Below are 9,851 nucleotides of genomic sequence, written 5' to 3' on the forward strand. Positions count from 1 at the left end.
CCCTGCTACAATCCTATGTACAGAAAAAAGACAAGGATCAAGATGTAAAGATAGGCAAATACTATGTTGAAATACAGTGGAACCCTGGCTGAGTGGTGCTGATGTCATTTTTTGTTTTACAGATGAGTTTCTCTACAAGCAGAAACAACAAGGAGTCCAGTGGCACCTTAGATTTATTTGGGCATAAACTTTCATGGGTAAAAAACCACTTCTTCAGATGCACGTAAACACACTCTGACCTCCTTAGCAAGTCCCATTAAATGGAATTCCACTTTATTTGAGCACTGCGAGTGGAATTCACCCCAGTGCAGAAGACCTATGCAGGGCCCACACACCCCATAAGTCTCCACAAAGCCCTGTAATAAGGGCTTAAGAGGACCATAAGTGGGATGACGGCCTCGCCTGGTCCCTCTGGACTGAGACAAATGCTGCTGTATGAAGGGGTGCATTTCATGGTATCAACAAAACCAAACAGCATGGCAAAACACAGCATTACTCATTTTAAAGTCATTTTTATGAAAATGTGACCTGAATTTATTAATTGTCTCTTTTAGCTTGTTTTCCTCCCAAACCTCAAACATGAGACTATCCAACATTGTGTTCAACCCCAGTAACAGGCATCGCGGTACAGGAAGAGGGAATTCTTCGCTCTGAACTAGAGGATCTAGTTGGCAGTTAATGCCATAGCAAACATTAGAAGTACTGACCCATTCTCAGCTTTTAAGTAGGAAATTACATAAGTACTACTCAAACACAGTATTTTTTTCTGGCTTGTCAATACTTCATTCTATGAGTATATTTTAAGCAAGGCTCCATTCTAAATGTGTTTATTAATGTTGCTTTATTTCCTAATTGTGTGTGGGTGGATAATTACTTATAGTCCTCAGAGCTTCATAAGTGAATTATAGAAGTCTAAAAAATGTCTCTGCTATTATAGTATATGAATGAACAACTAAAGTACTCTGTGAAAGAAAGGCAGACTAGTAGATCTGCTATAATTAGAGACATTTTTCTTGTGGCAACAGTTGGAAAGGACAATTAATTGTAAGCCTTATGTTTATCTCAGAAGCTGCATAACCATTGTTAGCAAATTCAATAATGCACTCCTGTGTGCAAAAAGGCAACTTCTGGATTGTGTCAATAGTACTTTCTCCCATAGCTATATTTTAATGCATCCAGGTAGTGTGCATTTCTTCTTTGCTATGGAACATTTTACAGCCCTGCAATTTCTGAAACACCCAAGAAAATAGAGTCTTGGGCAACACTGGATCTGTATTTCTGTTGTAATCTACCTGGCCTGGCCTAAATAAGTTTTCTCCTTACATCACAATTTACTATTTCACTCTGTACAAGAATTTTTGGGAGACTCTTTGTATGAAAATGCTACTCAGAATAAATTTGCATTGTATTACATTTGCATTGTATTGTTACATTTATCCACACTGAGATGAGAATTTGGCCCAGTAACACTAGTGTAAATCCAGAGTAACTCTACTGAAGTCAATATTTCCCTCAGATTAGTACAGATTGATGGACAATGTAGTGAAAATGCTGTTTCCTCAAAACTCCTGAACTATGTACTTCAGATTGTAAAAGATTTTGAGCTATACCATCTTCTCTGGAGCAAAAGTGGTCCTGTGGTTGGGGGTGGAGGGCGGGGAAGCGGGGGGGAGTGGGGGTATCACATATTTCTGCAGCTTAGAAGTAACAGAAAACAGGAGCTACCTTCCCTTCTTTGGGGACAAGGAGTTCACAAGCCCCTCCAAGCATGCTAATCCAAGGATCTAGTCCCCAACCCTAGAGACCTTGGAGTATCTGCGAAGAGGACCTGACCCCTGTATTGCTCCCCAGTCTCCTACAGTTTCCAGCAGCAGTGCTCCTTCAGGAGTTGTATGCCCACTGGCTTCCTCCCTGATAGCAACATTCCAAGGGGAGTAGAATACGGCAGCATTAAGTCCTGCTGGAATTTCCTTATGAAATTTCATTAATTTGCCAGGGAATAAAGCTACATAGAATGGCATCACCCTGTCCCCCTTCTATACCCCCCCCCCCCCAAAACCTAGAGATCCCATGGGACAACTTAGTGTTCATGCAGAAAAGCAAACATGAGCTTAGGAACAGTGAAAGATGATGCTATTAGGCTCTTCTCCTGCCTTCCAAATGTGCCATCTGCATTTGGCTTTGATTCGTGCTACTCCCATTATCACTATATCTAAAGTAAAAGTGAGGATCTGGCCCTCTGAATTTAAAAATCATAAGACAGCCAAAAGCTGCTGTTTTATGTTTGCCAGCTGTTTATGGAAATGAAAGCAGCAAAGACCACTATATGAGAGAGAGAGAGAGAATAATAAATTTACTTACATTGACAAGCAACAAAACTTAAAAAGGTTATAAATGAAACTTTTCACCACAGCCACCCTAGTTAGAAAGGATCATATCACACAATGCAAAGACACACTGAAACATGTAGAGATTAATGATTGTAGTTAAATCTGATCAAACCAATCTGAAACCCTCAATATCTAGATATTGCGCTATACCAGATATATACAGTAGTGTACTGTATTACAACTGTAACTGGGAAATTCATACAGAAAAAATAAAATAAATAGTTGGAGCCAAATTTTGCACTTACACTGGGGGGGGGGGGGAGGCAGGAATATCTGCCCCAACCTTAACTATGCTGCTGTGACCAGCTCAAGCCTAAATTATAAAAATATAATTACACATACACTCCATGTGATGCTCCTACCCAAATGATGACCATCTTCTCTGTCTGCATTCTACCCATCCTCCTCCCCCCGCCATACCTGGGCTACTTCTATCATTCCAAGGCATCAGAGCTTGAGACAGCTATGTTATATTGTTAGAAAGCCAGAAGCTTTCATTCTAATGGGACATTTGTTTCTAGTCCTGGTAGAGCTCAAGATATCTAACCTTTGAATGTATCATTATTGTGTGTTGGAACACTATTTTAGTTAACTCTGTAAGTTTCTAAACTATATTAGTATAACATTTCCATTCTGCTTTGAGCAGAGCCTTGGACTAGATGATCTCTTGAGGTCCCTTCCAACCCGGATATTCTATGATTCTTTCCTCTGAGGTCTCTACAGTTGTACTCATGGCTCTAAATGAGTTTACTATTCCTAGAAATGGGATATGAAAAACAAAAACCCCAAAAGAAAATTTTTTCATTCTCATCCAATCAGCAGTCAAAACTGTAAGCTCTTTGGGGCAATGGCCATTTTTTAAAATACAGAACCTAGCAAAATGGGAGTTCTTGGTCTGTGACTGGGGCACCTAAGGACTGCAAAAATACAAATAAATAAACAAATAAAAAATCTACGTTATTTCACCAATCACAACTATCCAGCATAGTTTAAATAATGAATATTTGTATAGAAATGTAAACAAACGACTCAGAGAATTTTTTGAAGTGCAAAAGAATTTGATAAATATATGTTTGAAGAAATGTGAGGGAAGCACTGTCTGCTCACAGACATTCTGTAAGCAGAAAAAAAGTAGCTAAACTTACCTGACAAATTATTCATTGTTAATGATTTCCTCAGTTCTATGTGATTTTTGTCAATTTCACTGATGCCCACTGGTTCTCAAACACAGCTGAGAAACTCACTAGTTTTGAAACTGCATTCTGTTGCTGCCTAGTCCCTAAGCAGCAACAGTGGTACAATACTAAATATACCTGTCTACAGACTTAGGAAGCCAAAGCTATTAGCTTATATTTAGTTCACATGGGCAAAATCATCTTCACAACTGTAGCCCTTCATGTGATTTTTTAAAATGCAACTCTACACTCTGCAGAAACAAATGGCACCCTGTCTCCAACTCACCAGAAACTTCCCTATTCACCACTTTTCAAGATATGTTGTAACTGAAGACTAAAATTCTACTTTAACTACAAAGACATCAGTGTCTTCACCCTTCCAAAAATAAGCTTCCTTCAAATACAGGATGAATTCAGCTAGAAGTTATGCATAGAGGTTGAATACAGTACCAATATTGGCCCCAATCCTACAAACACTTTGTAACTTTAGGCATGTGGAGAATCCCATGGATTTCAATGGGACTACTGATATGCAGAAGCATTTGCGAGATTAGGGACATACTTGGCACTTCTTGTACATAATGCTTTCCAGTATTAACTACTGCATAAATGTGGAAAATGAAGCAGAGGAAGTAAGCAACTAGTCCAATGCAACAAGACAAGACTGCATCAGATACTGGATTAAAATGTAGTAGCTCTTGACTGCCACTCCTTTTATTAGACCACTAAACCTCTGTTTTGCAAAGGGAACAGGGGGATCAACAGTCCTGTCAACAATGTGGTTAATTAACTGCCTTTTCCACACTAGCAGAAAAATACGAACCATATAAAACACAAAATGTGGACAACACTGTGTGATATTGTGAATTATTTTGCCAGTGGTCTGGGAAGTGCTACATTAACTTAATCAAATTGTAAATGTTAAAGGGCATAAAAATGTGTTATTTCAACATTTTCTAAATCACCAGCCTCCCTTCGGCTGCTCTTTCCATAATTTACCACTTCCCCTCTATTCATCCATTTTCCAAGCTGGCACTATTTCGTTACTGGCTTGACCCAATAAATTTTCAGCTTGAAATACATTTAAATATAAAATAGATTGAAGGGTATAGTATAAAAATATTGCTCTGTCCACAGTGTTAAAAACAAAATATATTTATGGTAATTTAAAATGGCACCCCTGTTTCTGCTTTGTTCTGTTAATTTGTGTTGCAGTTCTTTGGTTTGCATACACACTTCTGTATCAGCAGGGTGCTACCACATGCCTACTACTTTACAAGTACTCACCTACTGTACTTGCAGGTGTGTGTGTGTATATATATATATATGATAGGTATGATATACCTATAGGGGTTTTTTAATACTATATATATGCTTTTAATGACCAAGAGATCAAAATATTTAAAATGTTATACAAAATTAATTTGTTTAACAGCAACTTAAGACATGAAGATGAGCCCACACCACGGATAAATAATTACAGTAACGCTTGCTCACCCCATCTGCCTTTAGTGTCTATAATGCACTCACTGAATCTCAACATAAATTAGACTAAGCTTTTGGGGCAGGGATTACATATTTTTAACTGTGCTGTTAAGCACCTAGCTCATGTTTGGGCACTTCATAAATAAACCAAACTAGTGCAAATGTCATTAAATCTTCCTTTGTAGGTTCTACCTTTTCCACATACTACTTTATGGTTTTGCTCACAAAAACACTGGAGGCGAGGGAGAAATAGTCAACATGCAATATTTTATTTCAAGACTCCCACTGCAGTCAATGAGAGTCATATGGCTAAAATGCTATTGATTACATATACTATGTAGACCTTTATGTCTATGTTGTAGCTATATATATAAAAATAGGTGAAATCCTGCTCCCAATGAAGTCAGTAGGAGTTTTATTATTAACTTCAATGTCAGGATTTCACCCTAGGTATGTTATACATAAGTAACATTCAATTTTTATATTTTATTTTACTACAATTATTCAGTCAACAATGGGGATTGGGATCCCCCATTTAGTCACAAACAGGTACAGAACGGACAGCTACAGTGCAATTTTCTCCATTTTACCCTGTCAATGTGCTTTAACCCTGACTTGGAGGGAACACCTCGAGTGGTGTAGAAGGCTATGTGAAATAAGACAGGAAGTCACCATAACCAACTCCCTGAATTACTAACCACAATCACATTTGATCTAAATATTCCTGAAGTTCACTTAAGGCTGAACCTCATTAAAAGCTATTTTCACAACAAGCTAGTCTATTGGTTTTAATATGCGAAATTGTTCATACTTTTATATGAATGCAAATTTTATGCATACAGAAGAGCCCAATTAGGGACTGATCCTGCACCACTGAAGTCCATGGGAGTTTGGCACTTCAATGGGACCAGGATCAGGGCCTGATGGAGGACTTGGATATAAAGAAACTCTGTTTATAATGGAATGAAAACCTTACGGCCAAAAACTTTTCAAAAGTGGCCTCTGAATTTGGGTGCCTCTGTTTTGGCGAGTCCAGCTTCAGACACATTGGGCCTGATTTTGCTGACAACTTCAGCATTTCTGAAGATCAGAGCCAATGCATGTCTAGTTGGGCTCCCAAAAGCTGAGGCACCCGGGAGTCAGAGGCCATGTTTGAAAAAGCTGACCTCAGCTGTTCTATTGCTCTGCATGTCTGGTTGCAAAAAAATCTCAATTTACAGGGCCCATGCAAACCCTTTCATTCGGTTGCAGCTCTGCACAGCTCCACAAGCCTGGACAACTGACTGTGTCTTGCATCCATACAGGCTGGCACAGAAGGGAGCACTGAGGGCAGGCTGAATTAAATCCTGTAACTAGAGCACATCCCTGGCCTGAGACACAACTGCTATTGCAGCTCATGCATAGGAGCAGCTCCTGCAAAAGGGCTGTGCTGCCCCAGGATGCCCACATAAGATGCAATTACTCTGGTATTATGCAGGCTTCAGAATTTCGACGGTTGTGAAAATATTGTGCGAAAAACCGACAACTTCATCATAAGAGAGCACAAAGTGTTCCTGTTCAAATCACAAGGCATTTTGCTTGCAAACAGGGGACAAATCAACACACATATCTGTTAAATTCACAGACCAAATAATCTGCTCGACTTCGAGCAGGTTTCTGCCTAATATTCTCACCAACGCATAATGCCCATGGGACTTTGTATAAATGACAAATTACTTTGTAAGGGAGAAAATGTACAGTTCTATACCAGCCTCTAGCAGAATTTTTTAACATTGTCTGTTGATTAGCTGAGGAGAGATCAATAAGAGGACAAAAAGCTTATCAAAATGTTTATCGTCAAGCCCTGGGTAAGATAATATCATAAACAGACGTGTGGTGCAAGTTAGATCCTTTGTGTAATTCTGGTGGAACAGCAGGTGTCACACGTAGCTGTAACCCAGTATCAAATGAATATCTGCCTCCATGTCGTGGGAATTAGGATTGCCTGGGCTCCACTTGGGAGTAAAAGGTTCCCGACTTCTGGTACAAGAAGCAGTCTGTAACCCCATTCAAAGCAGAGTATTTTAGTGTTTTTCTTTTATCCTTTTGGATGTTTTCAATGAAGACCCCCTGAATTTCATCAGCAGTCCCTCTTTCTCATGGAAATTTTAAATCACGCACTTAAAAATAGACCCATCAGATTATCTGGGTAAATCAAAGCTCGGCTTATCTCTCTCTTCCCCTTCAAAACATACAATTTATTTTGTCCACCAGCATTAAGCCAAGAGTAATCCCGTAGTCCCAGCAACCTCACTTCCTTGGCTATCTATTATATCCATATATGTGTGTGTGAGATTCTAGGTGAAGGTGTATGAATGCATGCCTTGGTGCATGTGACTGTGTGTTTGTTACTGTGTCTGGGGGTGTATGGTCTAAGTGTCACAACACAGCCTGATATGACCAAGGAGAACAACATCAAAAATCAAAAGCAGTAAAGTAGCAAATAATCTAAACAAGGAATAAAGTATCATTAAATATTAATCTAAAACCCCTAAGATCCATTATTGCTCCTCTTAAGAGCAAACATAACTGACCCAGTTCTAGAGAGAATAAATCAGTCCTTCCCAGTGGTTCAGATACACAACATAAGAGAACAATCAGACAATCCTGACTCCTAGCCCCACCGCTTCAAACATGCGCATGTCCCTACTCTCCTCCCCCATTCCCAGTACAGCCCATCAGGCCATGGGAGCTGGAGAAAGCCCTGCAGGGCTATAAATAGCCACTCCTGGGAGGGGGGCACAGAGGATGGAGGGGAGTGCAGCAGCACATTCCCAAAAACGCTGCAGAGGGAGGCATCACCGGATTAATGCTTGTGGGGGGAAAGACTGCTAGGAAGTTCAATGACATCCTAACTAATCTGCAAGGGGAGGAGGAAGTGGCTGGAATTGGGAAACTAAGCTGGGAATGCCATGCATACTGGGAGAAGAAGGAAGTGGGACTTCCATGTCTGGCTTCCCACCCTCTTCCCAGGAGTTTCTCCAGCTCCCCTGAGCTCTACTATTTGGGGTCGAGGAATGGGGAGGTTTGAGTTTGAGCCTGTGGAAAAAAATAAGAAGGTCAGTTCATGGCGATCTCACCAAACAAGTCTGGCTACCTATTCCAAGTCTATCGTGAGTCAGATGGGATTTATTTATGTTCATGGACTGCATCTCCCGCATGAAGCGTCCCTGTCTTTTCCCCATTGACGAAGTGCTGCGCCTGCTTTTTATTATTACTATTAGACAAGGTCAAAAATCGTTTCCTTGCCTTTTCACCCGGCAGCCAAATATCCCTCCCTGAACTCTGACCCCACATCTGCCCTACATCCCCCCTCCAAACTTTGTGAGCTTGGGAAGCAGCAGGCAGACGGCGACACGTCCCAACACGGGTTATTCCGCATCTACCGCTTCCCCCTAGCCGCTACACATACCTGATACCCCGACAGACTGTGAACACGCCGGCCATAGGCACCCTCCGTGCGTCCAATACGCACCACACGGGCACCGTACATCCAGCTTACACACTCACTTCCCCAATACAGACACCTCCTCAATACAGCTACAGACAGATACACGGCAACACAAACTCACACACGCACGCACACTCTCCCAATGCATGAACACGCAGCCCGCATGTCCCACCATGCACACACCGTCCCTGCAATTCTGTGCACATCCCAGGTCCAATACACACAAACACACACAAACAAACTAAACTCCCCACGCTCTGGATCCTCTAACCCCCCCCCCCCACACACACACACACACAGCTCACACAGCAGCTGCAGTGCCCCCCCCCCCCCCCCAGGCTGCTCCTCTCCTTGCCCTGGGACTTACCGTCCTCCAGAGCCGCTGCCTCTTGGCACTGACCGAGCTGGCGGTGACGATGAGGTGGGACACGGCCACCACCAGCCCGAAGACGATGGCGAGCAGGGTCCGCACGGGCAGCAGCGAGTAGGAGACGAAGGTGACCAGCATGAGCTGCCACATGCCCTGCTCGGGGGCGCTGGGGGGCTCCAGGCCGTAGGCGCCCAGCGAGAAGGGGCAGCAGAGGAAGGAGAAGGTGAAGCTGAAGAGCAGGGTGAGCTTGACGATCTGCTGCAGCTGGGTGACCTGCAGGTACTTGACGTTGGTGACGATGAAGAGGGAGAGGAAGATGATGCAGTGCACCGGGTGCGAGCCCTTGGAGATGGTCAGGCTGGGGCCGGAGAGCAGCTCCACCAGGGCCAGGCTGGCGGTCAGCACGATGAGCACGGCCAGCGCCTTGAGGGTGGAGGTCTGCTCCAGCTTCAGGTTGTAGCTCTGGAAGAGGGACTCCAGCTCCTTGCAGTCGAACTCGTCCTCGCAGGCGACGGCATCCAGCAGCGGCGGCGGCGGAGGGGCTCCCCCCAGCCCGGCGCCCGCGGCCGGGGGGGAGCAGCAGCAGCGGCAGCACGTCTTCCTCTTGGTCTTGACTTTCTGAAACGGTATTTCCTCCATGTCAGTGCCATTCATAAACCCCGGGGAAGGAATGCTCCTCCTGGCGTCCCCTGCTGCTGCTGCTCCTCTGCCTCTCTGCTCATGGGGGGGGGGGGGGGGGCGCTGCGAGCTGGAGCAGCAGCCGCCGCCAACTAGGAGCCGGCAACCCCCAGCTGCAAAGCCTCCTAGGAGCCGGCAACCAGAGCCAACCTACTAGCAACCAGAAGCAGCCCTAGGGAGGGATCCAGCCAGCCCCAGGTGCAACCTGGTATCCAGAGATCGCTGGGATGGCTGCTGGACAGAGTCAAAATCTCAGTTGTGTA

The 9,851-nt window shown here is 43.4% G+C and overlaps 1 protein-coding gene across 2 annotated transcripts in view; it reads right to left on the reverse strand.

Moving 5' to 3' along the window:
• The window catches only part of ADCY1 (adenylate cyclase 1), a 252,378-nt gene extending 242,799 nt beyond the window's left edge, over window positions 1-9,579 (reverse strand). Inside the window, exon 1 of one of the 2 annotated variants that reach the window (XM_074945261.1) lies at window positions 8,908-9,566. In XM_074945261.1, coding sequence (XP_074801362.1) covers window positions 8,908-9,564 — 657 coding nt within the window. In that variant the 5' untranslated portion in view covers window positions 9,565-9,566. Of the gene's footprint in view, window positions 1-8,907 lie in introns of both variants that reach the window. The other variant, XM_074945260.1, reaches the window with a different exon arrangement.
• Between the last annotated feature and the right edge of the window lie 272 nt (window positions 9,580-9,851).

The sequence above is a fragment of the Natator depressus genome, chromosome 2 (genome assembly GCF_965152275.1).
Source record: "Natator depressus isolate rNatDep1 chromosome 2, rNatDep2.hap1, whole genome shotgun sequence".
Classification (NCBI taxonomy): domain Eukaryota; kingdom Metazoa; phylum Chordata; order Testudines; family Cheloniidae; genus Natator; species Natator depressus.